This window comes from Idiotropiscis lumnitzeri, chromosome 1 (genome assembly GCF_059441095.1).
Source record: "Idiotropiscis lumnitzeri isolate Australia: NSW breed Sydney's pygmy pipehorse chromosome 1, RoL_Ilum_1.0, whole genome shotgun sequence".
NCBI lineage: Eukaryota > Metazoa > Chordata > Actinopteri > Syngnathiformes > Syngnathidae > Idiotropiscis > Idiotropiscis lumnitzeri.
In genome coordinates this window covers 46,398,316-46,423,718 of record NC_142391.1, presented here as the reverse complement: position 1 = coordinate 46,423,718, position 25,403 = coordinate 46,398,316, and the positions used below count along the sequence as shown (strand labels likewise).

The window sequence follows — 25,403 nt, the reverse complement described above, 5'->3', positions numbered from 1 at the left end:
TTCATTAAAGATAAAGATGTCCTTTATTAGTCCCACAATAGGGTAATTTGCAGTGTTACAGCAGCAAAGATATAGATGACAGAGAGGCGGCGTTGTGATGTAGCTGTTAATGTACAACATTTGCAGCAAACATTCAGAAAAAGCAAACCTATGCGTTTACACACAGGATATACGTATATACACAAATCCCCATGTATATACACACTTACATCCCACAACATATACAAGTGTAAGGAAACACTCCTAATGTCTGTCCATGGTACAGAGGGGAAATAAATAAAAATGCTTCAAAGCTAAAAGTACTCCAATGATAAGAATACTGCAATGGTAAACAAAATACAGAATTGGTCAATATAAGTACACCATTGAATAAAAGTACAGTAGTAGTGTGTATTGCATCCTAGGACTGCACAATTGCACTGATGCCCGCCCGTTTGTGGAATTGACCCAATATTTTTGTTAAACAGTCTGACACACCCGGCAGAAACGAGCAGCGAAATCTCTCCCTCGCACAGCGAGTGTGTAACTGTCTATCACTGAAGGAGCTGTGGAGTGCCGTAAGAGTGTCATTGAGGGGTTGGGCTGCGTTGTCCAGCATTGATGACAGTATCACCATCATCCTCCTGCCCCCCACTGAGTCCACAGAGTCCAGGGAGCAGCCCAGGACAGAACTGGCCCTCCTCACCAGTTTGTCCAGCCTCTTTTTGTCCCAGCCCGAGATGCCGACTGCTCAAGAGACCACTCCATGGAAAATGACTGGTGTAACCACCGAGTCATAGAAGTTCCTGAGGAGTGTCCCCTGAATGCCAAAGGACCTCAGCCTCCTGAGAAGGTTAATTCCATGTCCACATTTCATCCAAGATTCAGTAGGGATGAACAAATTCCATTCTTCAAATTTGTTTTTTTTTTTGGGACCAACCCAATCAAAGCTAATTATTTCTTTACCTTCACGAAGTCTTTTTATAAAAGCATTCCTTCAGTCATCTGAATCAAAGATTTTGGTTGGGTAGGTATGTCTAGTGGATGTGAAATTGTTAGGCTCCGCGGGTGGAGGAGGTAGGAGAGGACCCAAAATGCAGGGAAGCCAGGCGACGGTAATTTGGAGGGAATTTAATTAATGAAAGGGTAGGGCAAACCAGGTACTGGTAATGTATCATTAATCTCATGCTTGTAATTTGTATTCTGAGTTGATTGGCACCATCTACTTGGTCCACCTAAAAATTTAGCCTGGTAAATTCTTTTGCAACAATTGCCAACAACATGGTTTAAGATTCAATGTATTCAATTCTATCTATACTGCTTGTGCCATCTCTGTTCCTGAACTGATTCTTTATTTCCAATATCACAAGATTGAAACAGCTACAGCATGTTGTTCCCAAGAGGGCCGTTCAATCATACAAGTGTCGGATATACCTGGTGTTGCAGTAATAAAGTTTTTTTGATCCTTTGCCTTATCACCTCAATTTGACAAAAGCAGCTGATGCTGTTTGTCAACCAACGTAGCTGCTTTTTTGCAGTCCTGAATGTCTTTCAACGCCATTGTTTCCTCTGTTTAAAAAAAGAAATAAAAAAAGGGGTTAACAACATGACAGCTTTTCCTATTCGTACCCATTAGCTTGAGGAGCACTTACTACATAATTCTGCTGGATCTCCAATTTTATCACATGTGGGTACATCCGATAGAAGTTGTTGATCCTGTTTCTCCTCTTGCTCCAAAAAAGTTAATCTTTTTTCATTAGTCAAATAGAATTGTATTAAATCAAAAGCATCAAAGTTTTCATGAATGTATTTCCCCAATACTGTCACGGTAAAGAGATTTTTTTTTTTTTACCATATGAAGGATTTCTCGGTGAAAAAAAAACATTTTCATAGTGTCCTCTGTTTTCTGATCATGTCTCCACATTCTGTGCCTGGCCATGTTTCTGCTAGTGAAGCTCTGGGCACAGAAAGCGCTTTCCATATGGTGTAATAGAAGAAATTTGTCAGAGATGTTTCTATTAAAACAAGCCTGAACAAAATGAATCAACCGGCCAAGATCGTCTTTGTCACTCGCGAGGAGCAGCCCCCTGAGCAGTCAGGGGCTAAGATGTTGCTTCCTGCTCCCGCGTGGTTTTTAAACCAAAAGACCAGCAGAACAGTGATAGTCTCATATTGAGTCAAAAGCTAAAGAAAACAAATGTCTTCAAACAACTTTTAAAAGTGGACAGTGAGGAAGCTTGCCTAACAGTTAATGGGAGGTCATTCCTTAGGGAAGGATCGGTGTAGGTACTAGATGTGGACGGGTTGCTTGATGTGGACGGGGTCCTTCAGAGGCTGCGCGCTTGCTAATGACGTCACGCTTTAACACGTATTATTCAAATAACACGTATTTTTCAAATACATTTCTTTGCCTCTATGTTTTTACCCCTGGCTGCTCTATTTGCATATTTTGGTTCGCTAAATACAAAAATGAAACAAAATAACCGCATGACTTGCCACGTTGGCGCGTCAGCTCCCACGTCACTTCCGCCTATGCCCGAGAAGCCGCTGCCGCACAGCAGTGGAACGTTTACGTTTCTCCTGCCGAATTTACAACAATGCAGCATTTCACACAGGCTACAAGATTGTATGATAATGTCTTTATATAGTGTGAAATGTTTCTTAATAAAACATTTCCATATTTTCCCTCCGACCCTTAACTAGTCTGATTCCCAAAGCAACGTAGCATTGACGTGACGTTTTCGACAGGCACGAAGAGGACACAAAAGAAAAAAAAAAAGGATGATCATTGCAAAAGTAGCAGTAAATGCACTATATTATTTTTTAATTGTTATTATTTAGTAACTCAGAACATACAATATAATATATAAACTGACAGCAAAACTGTCGTCAATGCTTGACAACCCAGCCCACCCAATCAATGACACTCTTAGAACACTCCACAGCTCCTTCTGTGATAGACTGCTACACCCTTTCTGTACGAAAGAGAGATTCCGGCGCTCCTTCCTGCCGGCTGCTGTCAGACTTTTTAACAAGATCATTGGGTCAGGCCTACAAACGGGCGGTTAGTGCAATTGTGCAGTCCTAGGATGCAATATACACTACTACTGTACTTTCAGCCAATGGTGTACTTAAATATTGACCAATGATGTATTTTGTTTACCATTACAGTATTCTTATTATAGTACTTTTATCACTGCAGCATTTCTACCATTGCAGTACTTTCACTATTACAGTACTTTTATCATTGCAGTATTTTTTTCCATCATTGCAGTACTTTTACCACATCCAGTACTTTTATCATTGCAGAATATTTTATCATTGCAGTACATTTTATCATTGCAGTATTTTCTATCATAGTATTTTTATTAATTTCCTGGACAGGCATAAGGAGTGTTTCCTTACACTTGTATGTGTTGTATATATGTTTATACTGTGTATATTTGCATGTTTTTTATGAACGTCTGCTGCTAATGTTACACATTAACGGCTACATTACGCCGCCGACTGTGTGATCTATATCTTTGCTGCTGTCACACCTCAAATTTCCCCATTGTGGGACTATTAAAGGACATCTTTATCTTTATCTTTAAATATATCATAACGTGTGATGTCATCAGCAGACGCGAAGGCTACCGAAGGACCCCCGTCCACATCTAGCAACCCGTCCCTATCTAGTACCGACACCGGCAACAAGAAAAGGCGCGATTTCCCCTGAGGCTCCACTTAGTCCTTGGCACCTCCAGCCGCATTCGATCTCCAAATCTGAGCCAGCGGGCAGGTGTGTCGGGTGGAGGACCTCGCAGACGTACGTTAGGGCGAGGCCATTTAAAGATTTGAAGATGAACAGAAGTCTCTTAAAGCAAACTGGGAGCCAGTGAAGAGAGACCAAGATTGGGATTATGTGATCCGTCTTCCAGTTAAGACGAGCAGCAGCATTTTGCACCAGTTTCAAGTGTCTGAGGGAGGACTGGCTGACTCCAAAGTAAAGTGCTTTACTGTAATCTAGCCTAGATGTATCGGAGGCTTGGATTTCTCTTTTTAAGTGCTGCTGGGAAAGAAAGGGCTTCACTTTAGCCGGCTGGATCGAACAACAGCACTGATTTGCCGATCTAATTTAAAATCAATGTCCAGTTTAAAACCCTAGTTTGAGACTGTTCGCTTTACATAAGATTGCAATGCCAGGGGGCTATGGTCAACATGGTTGAAAGTCAAAGGGCCACTAGAACCGTACACAATAACTTCAAATTAAGTGACATCCCGATTTCTATTTCCTCTAGACAGAACAACAAAACAAATTCATAAAAAGAATAAACGTCAACCACTCACAGACACCAATGCACGCACAAATATCATGGGTACATTTTAGCTAGAAGTGCACAAACAGGCATTACTTTGAAACAAAATTGCACTTTTAGTTTGCATTTCAGGTGCCACAGAAATGTAGGGAGATGAGCAGGTTTGAATTTGGGGTAAAGCGGGCAGTGATATAATTTGCAGCATTGAGTGCAGCGCTGCACTGCAAACTTAATTTTCCCCTGAATGATCGAGTGATGCATCTGCAAAGAGTAGAGTAATGGACGTAAAAATATTTAACGTGGCCGTTGCATGACACGTTTGGTAAAACAACATCAATTCCAAAGTCTGACGCCAATGTGGAAACAATTGATTTCCGAGGACAGATACTCTTTGGCCAAAACAACTACATGTAAGAGTAGTAATACAGTTATGCACTTGTCCACTGGCCGACAATACATCTTTCACACGGAAACATTATGATGAAATTTGTGTTGGTAACGATAACCAAAGTTAGTTTTGGTAGTTACAGTCATAAATTCGGTATTTTCACGACCATAAGCCGCACTGTAAGGATTGTGTTGACTAGTGACATACCTCCCCTGACATTGATCTCACCCTGTTAATATCAATGTCTCTTACTAATGGCTGGCAGTGTTGTCACAAAAGATGCTTTAGCACCTGTGGGACTGGTAATGTCACGTGACTAACAGTTTGGCCTTTCTAAGCTGTCTTACTCTATATGCGAGCTAGCATGTGTGAGTTAGCATGCACGAGCTAGCATGCGCGAGCTACCATGTGCCCAATAGTGCAATGCGCCCAGTGTATGTGTTAAATACGGAAATAGCACACACAACTAAAACCAAAAGTATCAAATATTGTCTGAGACGCCACAGTTAGTGGTTGAAATGGAAGATTCATATGTATGTAAAAATCACCCGTGATAATTATATTATTTGCACGAGTTACCAAATCAGCCACAAATTCGCAAAATTCATCGAAAAAGCTTGAGTACGAGGAAGAGGTGTCAGGTTTAAACGCCCTGACGCCTTTTGGGAGAGCTTACTGAAATAACTTGCTAAATCTAACGGCCGAAATAAAACGCTAGCTGAAAGGCCAGGAGGAACCAGACACTGTTGTTCATTTTCACCGCCGGTGGGGGAAAAGAGTGGGACAGAGAGGCCGCGAGCAGCAGCTCGCCCGCTCGCAGCCGCTCCGTGCGACTCCTCCCCCCCTCCTCCTTTCACCGGCTCTGCTTTTATTAGCTTGACTCAAGAATCACAAGGAGACAAGAAATTAAAATACAATGAAAGTCTGTTTAGCCTAAACTAATCACCAGAAGACAGTAAAACATCAATAACTAATCACCAGGGACTCCAGCAGGCAGAAAATCACAACTCACAGTGTAAAGGTCTGTTTAACTAATCACTAGGGACTCCAGCAGGCAGAAAATCACAACTCACGGTGTAAAGGTTACTTTAACTAAACACATCTTCAGGATACGGTGTCTGTGTGTGTGTGTTAAAATAACAAGTAAGTGTCTATGTGTGTGTGTTTAAGCATTAATAAGTGTAAAAAACATGATTATGAATACACAAACGGATTACCTATCCTCAGCCCATCTTACATTTGGGGACGAGACATGACTGCAGAATAAAGCGGCAGTGAGGCTGTGGATCGCATAATGAGAACTTGAAATGTTTTAAGGGGTCGTTAGAACAAGGGCAAAGTTGGAGATCAGATTTGGAAATGAGGGCTACACCCAAACCTTTCTTATGAGGGCGTGCAACATGTTAACTCACAAAGTTTGGATCCGAGGCCTCATTTATCGGTAAAAACTGATTTGTTTTAACCAGGTCTCGCAAAGTCCAATCAAATTTTATTTATATAGCACTTTTCATACATAAAATGCAGCTCAAAGTGCTGTAGAATAAAAACATCCCCACCCCATTACAACAAAAAACTAAAACCCACTCCCACCGACACAACATAAACACAAGAAACATCCACATGCACGCCTGAACTCGCATGCACACAGAACACTCGCATTCACACAACCTGATAAACTGTCTTGATAGAAAGACAGAAATGGCATGGCAAGGCATTGAAAAACCATGTGAGAAGATGTACCCAGGGGAGGTCATCCGCGCTAAGAGGAATGACAGCCCACGGCCACAGGGAGCTCCACCTTCACCGAGAACCCCGGCTCATATTGACCGGGGTAGACCCTACACATAGTGCAGAGGGCCCCGGGCCTAAGGAGCATCTGGGATGAAGCCCCCCGTGAGGTCAGCCACACCTCCCAGCGCGGAGGCCCCCCATGAGGAAACACCGGAGCTAAAATATATAAAAGAAAAAAATTATAATGCTAAAAGACAAAGAAGCTAAAAATTAAAAGACAATAATAGCTGATAAAATGAAAGAGCTACAATATATAGAAGAAAAATGATGATGCTAAAAGACAAAAGCTAAAAATTAAAAGACAGTAATAGTAAATAAAACAACAGAGCTAAAATATGTAAAAGAAAAATGATGATGCTAAAAGACAAAGGAGCTAAAAATTAAAAGACAATAATAAGGTAAAATGACAGTCCTGAATTAAAAGAGTAAGATAAATCATTTAGACAAGCTAAACTAAGACAAACTAAGAAGGTGAGTCGTGAGCCTCCTCTTAAAAGCATCAACACTCTCTGCAGACCTGATGCCCACTGGCAGTCTATTCTATCGACCGGAACCAGAATGGCTGAATGCAACCTCGCCGTGTGTTAAGGTCCTCACCCTCGGAATAACTAAAAGGCCGGTGCCAGAGGACCTCGGGGTCTGCGAGGGTTGATATGATAAGAGCAGGTTGGCTCAATAAGTTGGTCCGTTGAGACATTTAAAAACTAATAGAAGCACCTTAAAATCAATCCTGAAACACACGGGGAGCCAATGCAGCGATTTTGAAACTGGTGTAATATGTGCCGCCCTCTGGTCCTTGTCAGCACCCGTGCGGCTGGTTTCTTCAGTAGTTGTAAAACTGGAAATAATCTTTTGGGGAAGACCAGAGAGCAGGACATTACAATAATCTAAGCGTCAGGAAATAAAAGCATGCATCACACCTCTGTGTTAGCCTGAGAAAGAAACGGGAGGACTCTGGCAATATTCGTAAAGTGATAAAAAACAATCTTGGTTACATTTTTAATATAAGGAATAAAACTGAGCTCAGAGTCAAAAATGACGCCCAGGTTCTTCACACATTGTGAGGGTTTAAAATATTGTAGTTTTAGTAAAAGTTTCTCTTTCTGCCCTTCAGGACCAATAACTAAAACCTCTGTTTTGTCCTGATTGAGCTGTAGGAAATTATCTGCCATCCATGACTTAATATCTAAATTGCAATTTAAAAGGGTATCGATAGGCTTTATGTCATCAGGAGACACGGCAATATGCAGCTGTGTGTCATCAGCGTAGCTGATGCTGTGTCTCCTGATGACATCCCAAACAGGAAGCATGTACAGATTATAAAGTATTGGGCCTAAAATTGAACCTTGGGGAACCCCACATTTAATTTCATGGGTTTTGGAGGAACAGGTATCCATACTTACAAAGAAACGTCTGTCTGTGAGATGGGAATAAAACCAGTTAAAAGCAGTACCAGAGATGCCCACCAGGTTTTTAAGTCTATTTAATAAAATGTGGTGATCTACTGTGTCAAAAGTGGCACTTAAATCCAGTAGCACCAAGCCTGTCAGTTTTTTCATAACTGCAGAGCACCTAAAATAATTTAAGATCCTTAAAAGATCTGTCTCTGTACTGTGGTTCATTCTAAAACCAGATAGGAATTTATCTAAAATATTATTTGTATTTAAAAAATAATTGAACTGTAGAAAATTTTTTTTTTTTTCCAAAATCTTACTTAAAAACGGTAAGTTGGATACAGGTCTGTAATTATTGAAAACACTGGTGTCTGAATTGCTCTTCTTCAAAAGGGGCTTCACCACAGCCGTTTTAAAGGCAGTGGGGAAGACACCCGTCTGAAGAGAACAAGTAACTATATTTAAAATGTGTTCCTCGAAAAATCCATAAAATGCTTTTAAAAGTGATGTGGGAATTGGATCTTCAAGGCAGGTTTTTTTGATCTACCTCGGAGAAAACTCAACCAAGTGTCCTTGCATCAACTAGGGCAAAACTTTCCAGTGTTTCCTCTGCTCTGGTTAAAATGACTGTCCAGCGTTAATAAAACGTACATTTTGACGAGCTAACAGACTGGACCTTATGTCATCGATTTTACTTCTTTAAGTGGTCTACAAAGTCCTCACAGAGCGTGTCTGTTGATGTCTGTGAGGACTTTTTAAAATCAGGGCTGGTTAAAAGATCGAAGGTGTAGAAGAGATATCTAGGGTTGCTTTATTCATTGTAATTAATTTTGAAAAATAGAACATTATTGCCTGTTTATTTTATTGTAGGATTTGAGTTGTTGACATATTTCGTAGTGAATTGTAAGGTTGCTCTTTCGCCACCTCCTTTCTGCACTTCTGCATTTTCTTTTTGAATTCTTAATTCTCACATCAATGGACAGGCCGTGGGTTACGACCAGGTCCAGGGTGTGTCCTCTGTTATGTGTTGGCTGTGAGACATGCTGTTCAAAATCAAAAGTTTAAAAGGTTTAAAAATTCTCTGGACAGTGGGTACGAAAAATAGTCAATGTGCACATTAAAGTCGGCAGTTATTAAAATTCTGTTAGAGGTGGAATGTAAAATCGATAAGAACGCCGAAAACTCACTAATAAGAGAAGTAGAGTGATGATGAGGTCTGTAAAATGTGACGTAGAGAAAAGTCCCGCCTCCTCTTTTATAGTCTCTGGTTGAAAATAAAAAGTTAAAATTCGGTGGGCAAGCCTCGGTGAGAGCAACTGGAGCATCTGTACCTAGCCATTTCTCCGATAAAAGAATACCTTCTAAGTTGTCCAAAATCAGGTCGTTTATGATAAAAGTTTTGTTTAAAAGGGAGCGCACGTTCAGCACAGCCAGGTTAATGTTTGTGCTGGAAATGCGCTCATAGTCGCATGGATTTGAAATATTAACATGTAAAAGATTGTCACTGTTAAAACCACTTTGTTTGTGTGTTTGAGGGAAGCGTCTGCAAGTGATTGTTTGAACTGAGAAATTATCTGGTGTGGGTGGTAATGATAATGGGGTCCTGTCGGGAGTGCTATTGAAAGAAACTGACATTGACCTGAAGGTGGGTTTAGTGAGGTTGTTATTGCAGTGGTTAGTGGTAGAGCTAGGAGTGGAAACACGGGCTGAGTGATTTGTCCATAAGAGTCAGCTGGGAGCGTAATTGATGACGGCATAATGAATGTTGGCTGCTAAAATCGAGCTCCCCAGGAAGCTCGGATGAAAACTGTCCGGCTGGTAAAAAGAACGATTCCAAAATAGGTTAAAATTGTCAATAAAAGCAAAACTGAGATGTCCGCAAGTGCGTATGAGCTAGGTCTGCACGATATTGGGAAAAACTGACATTGCGATTTTTGGGGAGGTTGCAATGTACATTGCGATGTTGAAGCTAGAATAATTTTCACCAGATGACTCAAATAGCTCTGTTTGGGAAGAATTTGGTTAACTCGCCATGGCACCATTGGATTCATATAATAATTCAGATATTTAACATTGTATTTCCCATTCACATGTATTTCAACGTAAACAGCAGCAAAATATTAAACGTATCAGGGTTCGCTGTTAACCGCTTCCCGATTGCCCGGGGCAAGTGAAATTTGGCCACGGGCAAGGTAAAATTATGGGCAACTTACCCAACTGGGCAAGCATTTTTTAAAGCAGCCAAATATCTTTAATTTCGACGAAAAGTGTGGTGTGATCTGTTTGTGTGTACTGTATGGTGATGGTTTAACCCAGACACCCCCTTATGTTGTGGTATGGTCCATTGGCCTTATCGGGGGCAATTGGCGGGCGCTACAGGGATCAGTTAGTTCAGTGAATGTCGGGTTAAAGTGAACGTCAATAAATCCCGCAGTATTGGAACTCGCTGTAGTTGCATCCTCATTTGAAGTTTGAAAAACACAACAAAAACCTACGATATTTCGGCCGGAAATTGGCAGCCGGAAGTTTTCTTACCTTCTGCGCATGTTTACAAGTGGCGACGAGTTCGTTCAAATCCGAACATTTCGGATTCCTCTGACATGACTAAAATAGCTCGAATATTTTTAAGTAGACAATTCAGTTGTGAGTAAGGAAGGGAGTAATATTTGATCATTGGCTGTTAATTCATTAGCTCCATGATGTGACCTGACATAGTGTCAGTGACTGTGTTCTGTTTATGCTATGAAACTTATGGAGGCAGCACCACAGGCACTGGTTTTAAAGGAATACACAAATTTCCCACACTCATAATTTACTCATGTGATTACTCAATTAATAGGCTCTCCTGGACTTAAAATTGATAATCTGGATTGCTGTAATATCATTTTCCCAATTTAACATGCAGATTTGTTAATTATTAAAACTACAATTAACATTTCCAATAACTGCACAGGATGATACATGCTGTTGTGAGCAGGGTTTCATGGTTGATGATGAAAACAAGATTAATTTATGCACCTAATTAATGTGTTAATACATGATACATTTTTATATAAGCAACCCTTATGATTGTAACGTATTTTTAATTCTTTCTAGGCAGGAACTGTCCAAACAAAAAATTCCTGCAATTTGTAATTAGACACTTTGTCAGACAAAAAGTCACTAAGGGCAAGGTAATTTAATCTTCGGGCAAGAGAAAAAAAATTGTCACTTGCCCAAGTTGGGCAAGTAATTTGGCCACTCGGGCAAGGCAAATTTTAGTGGCACTTGCCCTATGGGCAAGCAGTTTTTAAAGTTAACTTCAAACCCTGCATATTTTAAACAGAAAATTATTAAAAGAGCAGGTGCACTAGTCCTTTGAAAATAAAAAACCTCGAAAGCAAACGGTTATAAACATCTTAAAAACTTAACATCTTATAAACTAAAATATATAATATTACTGCAGCAAAGTTCTAAATAAATTAGAACAAAAATATTAAAAATAAATGTGGAGGTGCAAAATCCAGTTTGCAAACAGCGACTTTTGATTTCAAACTTCTTATTAATTAAGTGGATAGTCAGGCGGATGTATGGCGCTAATGTCCGGCGTTGTAACGGCATAATGTGCTGCTTGCAATAACTCATCTTCAACATGTACCTTCTGTTTATTATATCCAGCTCTGGGATGGCCTCTTGAGAAAAATACTTGCGCAACGGCATTTTATACCTTTTGTCGAGCGTGCGGATAATTTTTTTGAACTCCTCTTTCGTGACGGCTTGGGTTGCTTGCACGGTGTCTTTCGCCACGTGAAAAGTTATTGCATTTGTGATATGTCGATGCTGTTTGGACTTCTTATCATAAGGTGTTATAATAAAAGCGTCTGTCATTGTTTTTTGAGATGGTTTCACATTGGGTCCCACTAATGAGTTTGAACTAGTTATGCAGGGGCTCGTAATTAGGGGCGACTAATCAGCAAGGGGGGCTCGCAAGATGGTCTGTGTAGTCTCTACACTGTTGAGCATAGTGTAGCACGCTGCTTCTGTGAAACAAACCATGTGTTTTGTTGTTCCGGTTTACCATTGCAGTATTCTTATCATTGCACTATTTTTATCATTGCAGTATGTTTTTTTTTATCATTGCAGAATTTTTATTTATTTCCTCTCTGTGCCTTGGACAGACTTCCCTCTCGACTATGTGCAGACATTAGAAGTGTTTCCTTACAGTTGTATATGCTGTGGGATGTAAGTGTGTATAAACATGGGGATTTGTGTATATACGTATACGTATACGGTGTATATTTGCATAGGTTTGCTTTTTCTGAATGTCTGCTGCTAATGTTATACATTAACGGTTACATTACGCCACCATTTTTGTCTGATGTATAGCTTTGCTGCTGTAACACTGCAAAATTCGCCATTGTGGGACTAGTAAAGCACATCTTTGTATCACCCCAACTACTTTCATGTTCTCTTGAACTACTTCCAAAAACCTCTTTGGTCTTCCTCTAGGCCTAGCACTTGGAAACTCCGAACATCCTTCTGCCAATATATTCACGATCTCTTCTCTGGACAAACAATCTTAGTCTGGCCTCTCTGACTTTCTCTCCAAAGCCTCTAACATGATCCTCTGATGTACTTATTCTTGATCCTTTCCATCTTGGTCACTCCAAAAGAATACCCTAGCATTTTCATCTCTGCCACGTCCAGCTCTGCCTCTCGTCTTTTCTTCAGTGGCACTGTCTCCAGAACAGACAACATCGCTGGTCTACCCACAGTTCTATAAGTCTTTGCCTTGAAATAATTACATTTGTCATGGTCGTGATTGCAAGTGAAATTGCTTAAAACCCCAGCACTATTATGTAATTTTTGCTAAATTAATTAGAATTTCACCTTTAGCAATGTGCAGTCATCCCTTCTTTCTCTTCTTACAATACTTGCCCATCTCCCTAACTCCTTCTGTTCATCTTTAACGAATGCACACATTCCCTTATATTAGCGGTTCTCAAATAGTGGGGTGCGATGCTGAATGGGGCATATGTGACTCAGGGAAACATGCTTTTTTTCCCGCCGTAGTACGGCTGAATGATGTATGGTTTTGGAACCGAAATTTAAATCTCAGACAACGCAAATTTTAAATTGTGATTGCTGCGCTTTGTGCCCCTAGTTCACGCAGTAGGTCTCGCTTTTCTGATTTATATATAAAAAAAAAAAAGCGTTGCCCTGTTGCTCGTTGTCCGGAAGTAATTTCTTTCGCTGCTACTTGAATAGTAGCCGCCAAGCCATCTTGCGCCGCAGCAGCATGAGCTTTATTTGTACTATATCTCAGTCCGTGCACAGCAGCATCAACGAGCTGCGCGATGACAAATATATGATCACAAGAAGCGTTCTAAACGAGGCGAGAGAATTACAGAGCAATAAGTGCTTCGATATACGCTCGACTTTTGACAGAAGTCTGACTCGAACCGCATTTGGGCGGAGAGCCAGCAGCTATCAACAGAAATGTTGTATTCCAACCATTACGTATAGAAACATAAAATAGGAAAATGGCTACGTTAGCAATTTACAGACGCTCTCAGACCGGAACGCGGAAACGGAAGACGTCACCACGACGAAGAGGTTCGACGTCAAACGTATAGTAAATAATTGTCATATCATAAATATTTGCACCACAGAGTACTGAGTTTCGAGATCCTCTCAATAATAGTTCTCAAAATTATATTTCTTATTAATTTAGCTTTGCTAAGGGACATTTTACTGACTTAATCTAACATAAATATACAATGAACATGTACATTCGTACAAAATGTAAAAAAATTGGTGGGGGGGCGCGAATTGTTTTCTTCTTGGTCGGGGGGGCATGACAGAAAATTGAAAAGCACTGCCTTATATTCTCACTCTCTTTCAGACAAATGCATATGCTCTCCCTCTAAAATACACATTTACACGCACACAATCAAACTTCCCCCCAATGCACCGGCCCCTTTTCCTTGCCAAGTTGCCTGTCTTTCTTTTGGGTTGCTTTATTTTTGTTATTTTGTCACTTGAGTCCTCACTGTAGATATCTTTTCACCTATTGGGCAATTTTTGTGGTCGTTAGAACCCACTGAACTTCATTTTTTTGACTGTGCCATCATTTTCAATTTTTCCACAAATGAACCCGTGACATTTGGTGTCAGAAGTGGGAAGGCTAGTCAAAGAGGACGAGGACGGGGTCGACCGCTGGTAAAGACTATGGGGACCCGCTCACAAAAGCAGGAAGAAGGTGCAGGGGGTGCATCTGATTCGGCTCTGGGGGGTCCAAGTGCAGAAAAGGGCCTGATAGCTGTCATACGGACTTTTTCGGTGGGACAACAGAAAAGAGAGGAGGATTTTCTGGCAGAACTAATAGGCCTCCGGAATTCCTTAAAGGTCTCACAGTTAGGTCAGCCGAGGGAAGATCAGAGGCTGGTAGCACCTGGCACAGGACAGTCCCAGTTTACATCTCCATCTGAAGGGTCAACTAGGAGCTTCAGATTAGACTTGCCTACGCCTGCTCCGCGACCACACCACAGTCCACCCACCGGGCCGGATTGCCGAATCGTTTGGGATCCCAAGATCCCACAGTATCTGGCGGGAGAAGACATTGAAAATGACCTTCTTCACCTTGAGCTTATTGCCCGAACATGGGGTTGGCCAGAGAACGAATGGGCGTGTCGAATTGTGCCACTTTTCACTGGAAAGGCACTCGAGGCGTACGCAGCCATGGACGAAGAGAGGGCTCACTCTTACTCCGACCTAAAGGCTGCGCTTCTGACCAAGTTTGATGTCTCACCAAAGACATACCGTCAGCACTTCCGGTCCATGACAGGTCCACCTGGAGAAAACCCCACAGAGACCTACCACCGGTTGAAGAGGCTATACAAACGATGGATTCGTCCAGACCAGCACACGAAGGAGCAGGTCGGTGACCAGATCACTTTGGAGCAGCTGTTACGAGTCTTCCCAGCAGACAGCCGCACCTGGGTGAAGGTGCATGAGCCGACAGTTGGGCTAGCTGCAGCAAAGCTGGCACTACAATATCTAAATGCGCATAGAGGAGGCGCAACAGTACACCAAAGTGGTTCCAGTCGCCAAGCTTGGCAGTCCAGACCAGCAGCTAGGAGCAATACGCCATGGCCTGGAGAACTCGGGCCTGGAGCTCGGCAGCATAGTCCCGGTAAGGAGTTTTTCTGCTTTTATTGTCAGCAAGCCGGACACAAAGCTTCTCTATGCCCCATTAGAAAAGCTAAACTCAGCGGGCATGTTTTACGCCCAGGGCCGAGGCTGTCAGCGTTGTGGGAGGGCAGCAAAAATTTAAAGAGATTACTGTTAACGGGAAACCTGTGACTGCTCTGGTGGATTCGGGTAGCTTTCTCACACTGGTGTGAAGGGACCTAGTATCAACAGGTAGTGTCGATTACAGCAAACAGGAAGACATTTTGTGTGTGCATGGTGACAACCACTCTTACCCTACTGCAAAGCTGACTATCGTGGTGAATCAGCAACCTTTTTTCATGACTGTGGGGGTAGTGGAAATGTTGCCGGTATCTGCCATCCGGAGGTGGGACCTACCTTTGCTTTTGGGCTTGCTGCTGGAGGTGAAGCCCAAAGCTTTTGACTGTGGCAAGGGGTTCTTAGGTCCTGTGATTACTCGCAGCCAGGTCAGAGCTGGGGTTACCAGTAAAGACATTGAGACTGATTTGAATTTTTTCCAGATTTTGGACAGCAGTTTCTTTGAAGGGGGCACAAAAGGCCCGAAGAAGTCGCGCCGCCAGCGCCGTTTTGAAAAGGGTCAAAAGTTCTGTGAGCCAAAATGCAAAGAAGGAAATACCAACAACATATGGGAGGTTTCAGTTGATATTGGGACCCTGCAAAGGGAGGATGTGACCCTGAAACCATAATTTGCCAAGGTGTTGCGGGGGCTGGATATGGCAAAGAGAAACAAAGAATGTTTTATCATTGATAACAATATGTCGTATACGATAGCTGATGGGGTCCAGCGCCTGGTAGTTCCGGTTTCCTGTCAATAGATGGTTATGCACCTGGCACATACCTTGCCTTGAGCAGGTCATCTTGGTCGGAACAAAACCTATTTGGGCATATCTTCTAGGTTCTTTTGGCCTTCTTTGTATGCTGATGTCCAAACCTTCTGTCGAACCTGTTCAATTTTCCCAAAAACTTGCCATGTTCGCCAGTCCGACCGCGCCTACCTCCATACCCTGCCTGTTATTTCTACACCATTTAGGTGTATAGCCATGGACATAGTTGGACCGCTGGTGCACAGTAGTGGAGGGTAACTATACATTTTAGTTGTCTGTGATTATGCCACTCGGTACCCTGAGGCTTTCCCCTTGCGCATTGTTACCGCACCTACTGTGCTGCGTTGTCTTGTCCAGCTGTTTTCCAGAGTTGGCGTTCCCGATGAGATCATCACAGACCAGGGCACCAACTTCACATCCAGACTTCTACAGCTCTTTCATCGACAGTTAGGGATTTCAGCGATCAAGACCGCAAAGTACCACCCTCAGACGGACGGCTTGGTGGAGCGCTTCAATCAAACTCTGAAAAAGATGCTGCAGAAGTTTGTTGCTGACAGCGGGCGTGACTGGGACCAATGGCTGCCGTTCCTACTGTTTGCTTACCAAGATGTTCCCCAAGCCTCCACAGGATTCTCCCCATTTGAACTGCTGTATGGTTGGGAGGTCCAAGGCCTGTTAGACCTCCTGCTCAAGACATGGGAGGCTCATACAACTAGCACCAGCGAGCGCAGGGTGGTCCAGTTTGTGTTGGAGATGAGGGACCGACTGGCAACGTACCGTGTTGAGGCAGAAATCAACTTACGCGAGGCCCTACAGACCCAGAAGGCGTGGTATGACCAGCAGGCCAGATAGCGTGAATTTCAACCCGGTCAAAAGGTACTGCTACTTCTGCCATCTTCCAACAGCAAGCTGCTTGCTAAGTGGCAGGGCCCATACATCGTCCTAAGGGAGATGGGCACTGTGACATACGAGATCCACCACCCAGACTAGAAGTCAAAGCAGACTTACCACGTCAACCTGCTGAAGGAGTGGAAGAGGCTCCACTGCAAGTTCCTGTGGCATCGCTGCTAGTGGCGAAGGTGGAAAGCGATGGATGTGGAGTCTGCTCTAGCTGTCGAGCCCACTCTTGACCATCTGTCTGCCGTCCAATCCACCCAGTTGAGCTAGGATTTCCAGCGGGTCCACAAACTTTTCGCTGCCAACCCGGGAAAGACTGTCCTTGTTGAACATGTCATCCGCCTGAAGGACAGAAGTCCGATTCGCCAGAGGTCCTACCGGGGGCCACAACATCTAGTGGGAAAGCTCCCGGAGAAGGTGGAAGAGATGCAACGCCTGGGAGAGATTGAACCATCGGAGTCAGAGTGGTGCAGTCCGGTGGTCATCGTGGTGAAGAAGGATGGATCATTCTGCGTCTGCATCGTCTTCCGGAAGCTCAACGCAATGTTTTAGTTTGACGCCTACCCAATGCCCCACATCAATAATCTTCTGGAGAAGATTGGTCGGGCCAGATTCATCACCACACTGGACCTCTGCAAGGGCTACTGGCAGGTACCTCTTAATGCATCCAGTCGGCCCTAAACTGCGTTCCGGACACCTTCTGGCCTATTCCAATTCACTGTAATGCCGTTCTGTCTCCATGAGCTCCCGCAACGTTCCAGAGCCTGATGGACCGCGTCCTGCAGGGATGTGAGGACTGCAGTGCTACCTATTTGGATGTTGTGGTCATCTTTAGCGACACCTGGGAGCAGCACTTGGAGCATCTGGGGCGAGTCCTCAACCATATTCTAAAGGCAAGTGTCGGTGGGCAAGAGAGGAAGCGAGATACCTGGGCTACCAGCTTGGGCGAGGTGACGTTCGACCACAAGTGGACAAAGTTGAGGCCATTCGCAGCTGCCCACGTCCTCGTACAAAGAAGGAGGTGAGGTCCTTCTTGGGCTTGGCTGGCTGGTACAGGAGATTTGTCCCACAGTTCGCTACCATCGCCGCCCTTCTGACAGCGAAGGACCAGAGGAATCCTTTGGCCTTGACTGAGTTATGTGAGACTGCATTTGAAACCCTCAAGTCTTGCCTTTGCTCTTCTCCAGTACTAACGAGTCCTGACTTCATCCAGGGTTTCTTGGTACAGACTGATGCCTCAGCGGTGGGACTAGGTTCAGTCCTGGCCCAAGGTGCCCCTGGGGAAGAACAGCCTGTGCTCTACCTAAGCTGTAAACTGCTGACTCGTGAGACGAGGTATTCCACGGTGGAGAAGGAGGGCCTGGATATCAAATGGGCTCTGGAGAACCTCAAGTACTATCTGCTGGGGAGAGAGGTTGACTGGGAGACGGATCATCACACTCTGTGGATTGGCTCTATGAAGGACCACAACAGCCGTCTCACCCGCTGGTACCTCTCCCTTCAGCCGTTCCGGTTCCAGATCTGACATCGTGCTGGCAAGTCCAATTTTGTGGCAGACTATCTGTCAATGTTGCCGCTAGGGCTGGGCGATATGACCTCAAATCAATATCGCGAGAAATTGAGCACTTTTACCTCGATAACGATAAATGCATGATAAATTCCCCCCATGGACTAAAATCAAAATAAATGCAGGAAATGCATATTGACTGTTTTTTTTTATTGACCAACTGGTACACATTACTTTCAATGAAAAATAAAAGTACAAAAATAATTTGTCTAAACATTCCAAATAGCTTGCTTTGCATGACTTGAACAATGTCACAAAGAAAAAGGGTACCTCTTGCAAAATCTTTTTCTGTGAATAGATTGCGCCAAGATGCTCTCATGATGTAAATAATGGCAAATAAAAAAAATGCAAAATAAAATAAAAGAAAATGTCAATGCAAGCCAAATAAACAAGTGTGCATCATCAGGGTAAATGTGCCGTCTCGAGTACTCTGGTGCGCAGTCGCCACTTGTCGTCTATGTAATGCACAGTCAGGCTCAATCAGGGATCCATGTTGCGACTCGACCACAAGTCGGATGTAGATGCAAAATGCGTGACATGTCTAAGCTCCCGGCCCGATGTAGTCCATATCGGGAAATACGGCTTTCATGAAGCGTTTAAATCCTGTGCGCGCCACTGTAACTAGAGGAGCTTTATCTTTAGCTATGTGCTAGGCTATTGCGTCCACCTCTGAGACGTTCTCTCATATGGTGTCGCCTCCGTTAATGGGCTGTTGTCACTTGTCAAACCTTGCTTCTCACTTTGAACTTTCAGCACAGCATGGTTGTGTTGTGGGTGGGGAAAAAGCTTCTGGATTTTAATCGCCAGCTACGACAGCGACGTCTGTTTTCTTTCTCGATCAGACGGGTGGAGTCACGTGATGAGAGGCGCTGTAGCGGTCTTAAAGGGGCATGAACATTGCCGCAGACAGAAAAGGCTTTTCTTTTTTTTTAAACACAGAATTTACCGACATGGGCAAAATGATTTCGGTCATTGTAATAAATTTCGGTAACGGTAAATTTTCGGTTTATCGCCTAGCCCTAGTTGCCGCACATCGCCAACCTCGTGGAGGAGGGGGATAATGTGACGGAGCGGCGTTGAATGACGTCACTCCCTCACGGCATCGTCCGTTTTGTTCCCGCGGATCCGTGCAAGAGTCCACGGTCATACTTTCCATAAAGACTCTTTCATCACTGCCTGGACAATTCATGAAACTCATTGCTGGTGTCGGGGGTGTACACTTGACACTCGCTCGACACATACGCATACATGACAAAACACGCACCTGCATACTGCTGCCTCGGTTGAACACGTCATATGGAGCAAACCGAGGCAATTCCTTATCGTGCCTTAAATGGCGGTCAGTGGCGTAAGAGGAGGTCACCTGACTTTGGGACTGAACCATTTTAGCCAATTATTTGTATTATTTTGTAGTAATTTGACAGCTGTTATATGAAGACCTTTTTACAACTTGGCTTTATTATTTATGTGAATTTTGGTTCCTGTTTAGTTAACAGACATTGAAATTGGACTATTAATACTATTATAATTATTTTAAATACCAATATCTTAAATGGTTTGCCCGAAGGGAGGGGCTAATGATATTTTATTAGTTCCGAATCCATTTGTCAGGGGCTGAGCCGAGTAACGTGGGTGAGTAGCTGCTACAGCCTGTGAGCGAATTGTAAAGAGAGAGAGAGCGAGAGAGAGAGATTTATTTATATATATGTATATATATATTACAAATCTGTTAATCTTTAATAAAAATTAACGCCCAGGTCTGTTTTCCCTCAGCTTTAGCGGATATCACGTCCACCCTCTTGCTGCTTAATCCTGACTTCGCCACCGCATGGAATGTCAGGTACAGACACAAATCCTTGATGGCACCAGCCATCCTCAATGGTACATTGCATCATGATAAAACGCCTCACAATATTCACGTGATTGTGTACTTGTCATTCGGGATGCGCTGAAACCGACAATAGGAACAAAGGAAACCATGGCAGAAAACTGAAACGCCAAAATGAATTACAAAAAAAACGAACAAAAATTAAGAATTAAAAACCTAACAACGGAAATCCTTGAATTTGTGTAAGCTATAAGGTTCCTCTCAGGCCTGGACTTTTTATTGATTTTATTGTATTTTTCATTTAATATTTTAAAATTTGTGTTGTGGACGATTTAAAAAAAAAAAAAATAATCAAATCGAGTTTGACCCACCTCACCCCTTTTTTTTCTTTCTCTTTTTGCTGTCTGTTTTTTTTCCCCTTTTTTCCCATGAGCTTCCCAAGCTTCTTTCCTCCCCCTTGTTTCCATCCCAGAGTTCATGATTACTGTAGCGCAACAGGAGATCATTGCACCGGCTACAGAGGAGGAACATTCTTTTCTCAGAGTTGTATTGTCAGTTGTTTGGAAGTGGTTAAGCTTTGCGCTGATAGACTTGAAACAAGCGATTTCACGCTGCAGTTTGTTAGAAGCCCATTACAATGGATCAGAATCAGAATGCCCTTTATTGTCAATGTACTCATAGTACAACAAGATTGGAGAGCTCGCCACTTCAATGCAATATAACAAATAATTTAAATATATCAATTAAATTAACTCTTTTATTCTCCAGAATTTACTTGTACGCCTTTGTAAAGCATTGGTCCCGCATTCATACATCATAGTGTGCAGAAGGGTCTGACGCAACTTCTGACGTCAGCTTTGTCTGCATTGTAAATCATGTAAAAATCGACCCGGAGGTGTCAGTGGTGAAAGAAGAAGATTGTAGGTAGGTGGGGGGAGCAGTGTTTGCGGAGCGCAAGATAGGCGTGTGCTAACTGGAGAGTATTAGACAATCGCAGTAGACAATTTACCCTGGAGGAATGCTTTCGGGTAAAAAAACAAACAAATAAAAGCTTCCAATAAGCATGTTAAAGGCAATGGAGTTAAAAAATTATTTTTATTATAGTTTTACTATAAATGCACCACAATATAACCACGAAGTGACAATATACTCAAAAAAAAAAAAATTAAACATTCACAGACCGGTCAATGCTTGACTGAAATCATAAATATAGATTACAGACTTCTTTTTAAAAGTCTACTGCCAGAAGACTTTGACTAAAATAATCTAAGAATGGTTGCCACACCCCAGAGGACCTCTGTACCAACCCCCTGTTAGAGTATTTCAGTTTCTCAAGTTGTAACTGTGCCATCACATCCTGAAGCCAGCGATGATGTGATGGACTAACAGGCGATTTCCAATTAAACAAAATAAGATGTCGGGCCAACAAAGAAGAGAAAGCCACGGCCTCAGATTGGGCGACAGATACATTTTCTTTGTCTGGAACCAGACCAAATATCGCAATCAAATGGTCAGGATTAATCTCTTTGCTGCACACAAACAAAAGGCGCCAAAAACTGAAAGCCAAAAGTGCAAAAGACATGTGCAAGACCAGAACATATGGCAGAGAGTAGCTGGAGCCTGATGGCACCGTGTGCAAGTTGGGTCGACATCTGGGTAAAGCTCATCAATTCTGCTTCTAGATAAATGTAAGCAATGGAAAACCTTAAATTGAAGTAACCCATGTCTGATGCAGAAAGATGATGACTGTATTCTTTTAATTGCCTGACTTCAAATGTTATCAGGAATTTCAATTCCAAAATCATTGCACCAAGATTCCTTGATACAAGCCAGTGATGGGGATGCCAACTTTTGGATGCCGCTATACAATTTGCTCACCATGCCCCTCTGCCTTGGATCCCCCTCCATCCACTCATCAAGCCATCCGTCTGGGCAAAGTGATGGAAATTTAAAATATTTCTGAACAAATGCCCGCACCTGTGGAAAAAAATGTGAGCAAGTGTGCCCAGATACAAAGTGAGCTACTCACCACAGGGTTATTTGTCATGCACTTTTTACTAAGTGGTAGTGGGGCACACACCAATGATGAGAGCGCCTCAGGATAAGTGGAGCGTTGCTCCATTTCAACCCATACCATGCCGCCGTTGGCATACGACGCCGACATCCAATACATCAATTTATGAATATTTTCCGCCCAATAATATAGCATGAAATTTGGAAGTGCTAGCCCGCCATACTCCGTCTGTCTAAAAAAGCTTTCCTAATGCGTGGTGTGGTCTTATTCCAGATAAAGGGGTAATTGACATATACAGTTCCCCAAAAAAGATTTAGGAATAAACAAGGGAACCGTTTGGAACAGGAACAGGAACATGTGAATAATCATCCTCTTAACTGTATTGGCTCTACCAGCCAATGACAGTGACAGTGTAGACCAGAGGTATTCAATTAAAAGTCACAGAGGTCCACGACTAAAATTTCTTCCAATTAAAAGGTCCGAACCAAAGTCCAACTTCCCTTAATGTTTAGCCTATGTTCACATTTTTATACAGTTTCAATATTTAGTCATTTTCAACAGTGCACACTTATATACTAAATATTTAGCAATGTTCCCATTAACTCATTAAATACCAGCCATTTTCACTGGAGCAACCCGCTCAATCCCAGCGTTTTCCTGGGTTTTGACTAATATTGCAAGGCCCACAGAATATTGTATTCTAATGCTATATAAACATGGAGCACACCAAAAGGAAGATGAGACTCTCTTCTTTCAACAGAAAAAAAAGTTTGTTTCTATCTTCCATTCTTCAGCAATCGGCATTTGAAAATAGCTAAATTTCATGAAAACTCCAATCCCTGGGGAAAAAACGGAGAAAATGAGCTTTTTGTAAACTGATGCATTTCGACCATAATTTGAACTTTGACACAATTATTTATGGCTTTTATGACACCTCAAGCATCTAAATAATGTGTGCCTTCTATAAAATAACAAAAAAAAAGCGCAAAAAATATGTTTTAGATAACAAAATAAGTTTATTTGCACATAACACAAAACAACTGAACTGTTGAACTATGTACAAAAATGAAATACATCAGTGTCATACATACTTTTTTTTGTGTGATATAAAATAAAACAGTTGCCTTGATGCAAGGGCACACAACATACTTCACACCACATTCTTGTCTCACTCCGCTTGCCTTTGCGCAAACAGACCTGACACTTTCTTTGTGGTCTGCTTTGCTGGTCCGTGGCAAATAGGCAAGCTTGTGTTTGTCCAAAGGCTGGGCAAGCCGAATTGGTGGATCTGATTTGTAAGGGGCCCGTGTATTTTGTCCCTGACCCACAGCACCCTCAACAGTTGCTTCCGCCATGATGAGCGGCTTTGATGTCCATGCGTCTGTAACATTTATCATAAAATCTAAAAGGGAACGTGCCTTGTTTGGGTGTCTGGCTTTAAAAATAACATAAGCGTTGAACATGCTCAACTGAAATAAATATGCAACAAACCTTTTGGGCCAGTTCAGGGTCCTCCGCATAAAGGGGTAATAAGCTGTATTTTGGTCCAATCTGTCCACCCCATTCATGCATGAATTATAAACAACAACACACTCCGGCTTCATCACGCGTCATGACCTTTCTCCTTTCTTCCACACGTCAACCTTCTGCATTTGATCCTTGTGGCAGGTGGTCACCATCTTCACTGTGCGCTTGTCCTGCCATGCAATCACCAACACATTGCCGTTATGGCAGGCAAGTCTTCCCCCGGGCCCCAAGGTGCTCTTTGTGGCCTCCTTTAGAATTAGAATTAGAATTAGAAATCCCTTTATTGTCATTGTACTCAAGTGTGCAACGAGATTAGAGGGCTCCCCTCTCCAGTGCAATACAACAATAATACAGACAAATATATAAATAAGATAAATAAATAAGAGAGTGCAAAGGAATTCAGTACTGAATAGGGTATATAAAAACACATCACAATGCTCTTCTGCAAGGTAAGGGTGTTCTCGTGTGTGTGTGAGAGTTCAGAATGGAGATGGCTCTCGGAAACTGTTTCTCAGTCTATTGGTCCTCGATTTGATGCATCTGTAGCGCCTGCCAGAGGGCAACAGGTCGAACAGGTGTGAGTTTGGGTGGGTATTGTCTTTGACGATGTTGAGAGCCCTTCTGAGGCACCGGGCGGTGTAGCTGTCCGACAGTGGGGGGAGAGGGCAGCCAATAATCCTTTGCGCTGTTTTGACTGTCCTCTGGAGCCTCACTCTGTCCGCCTCAGTGCAGCCGCTGTACCAGGTGGAGACACAGTACGTCAACAGGCTCTCGATGGACGAGTGGTAGAAGGCTAGCAGCAGCTTCCTGTCCAGGTTGAATTTCCTGAGGACTCTCAGGAAGTGCAGACGCTGGTGGACCTTCTTTACCACTGCTGTGGTGTTGTGAGTCCAAGACAGGTCGTCGGAGATCTGTACTCCCAGGAACTTGAACGTGTGGACCCTCTCCACACACACGCCTTCGATGCAGAGGGGGGGGCGGCACCGTCTTGTTCCTCCTGAAGTCGACGACAATCTCCTTTGTTTTTGCAGTGTTAAGGTGCAGTCTGTTGTCCTTGCACCAAGCTGTCAGTCTCTTTACCTCCTCTCTGTAGGCTGTCTCGTCACCTTCCGAGATCAGACCGACCACTGTCGTGTCGTCAGCAAACTTGACGATGGTGTTGTTGCCGTGGGCCGGGCTGCAGTCGTAGGTGTAGAGGGCGTACAGGAGAGGGCTCAGCACGCATCCTTGAGGGGAACCGGTGCTCAGCATGCGGGTGGAGGACGTGTAGGGGCCGAGCAACACAGTCTGGGGTCTGTTGGTCAGAAAGTCCTTAATCCAGATGCGTGTGAGGGCAGGGAGGCCGAGAATGTCCAGTTTGGCGACGAGGATGTCTGGGATGATCGTGTTGAATGCCGAGCTGTAGTCCACAAAGAGCATCCTTGCATAGCTCTGCTGTTGTTCCAGGTGGCCCAGCACAACATGCAGAGCAGTGTCGATGGCGTCCTCAGTGGATCTGTTTAGCCCGGTATGCAAACTGGTAGGGGTCCAGAGTGGGTGGAAGGCAGTCCCTGATGTGCTGGAGAACCAGTCTCTCGAAGCACTCATGAAGACTGGCGTGAGAGCAACAGGACGGTAGTCATTCAGGAGGACTGCGGGTGACTTTTTGGGGACAGGAATAATGGTGGAAGTTTTCAAGCAGGAG

The 25,403-nt window shown here is 43.2% G+C and overlaps 1 protein-coding gene across 3 annotated transcripts in view; it reads left to right on the top strand.

Moving 5' to 3' along the window:
• The window catches only part of ptar1 (protein prenyltransferase alpha subunit repeat containing 1), a 102,011-nt gene that overhangs the window by 22,820 nt on the left and 53,788 nt on the right, over window positions 1-25,403 (top strand). For all 3 annotated transcript variants that reach the window (XR_015844678.1, XM_088303411.1, XM_088303401.1), the window contains exon 3: window positions 20,124-20,190. Coding sequence is in view for 2 of the 3 variants with exons in the window: in XM_088303411.1 (XP_088159537.1) it covers window positions 20,124-20,190 (67 nt within the window). In the remaining variant the exon portion in view is untranslated. The remainder of the gene's footprint in view (window positions 1-20,123; window positions 20,191-25,403) is intronic.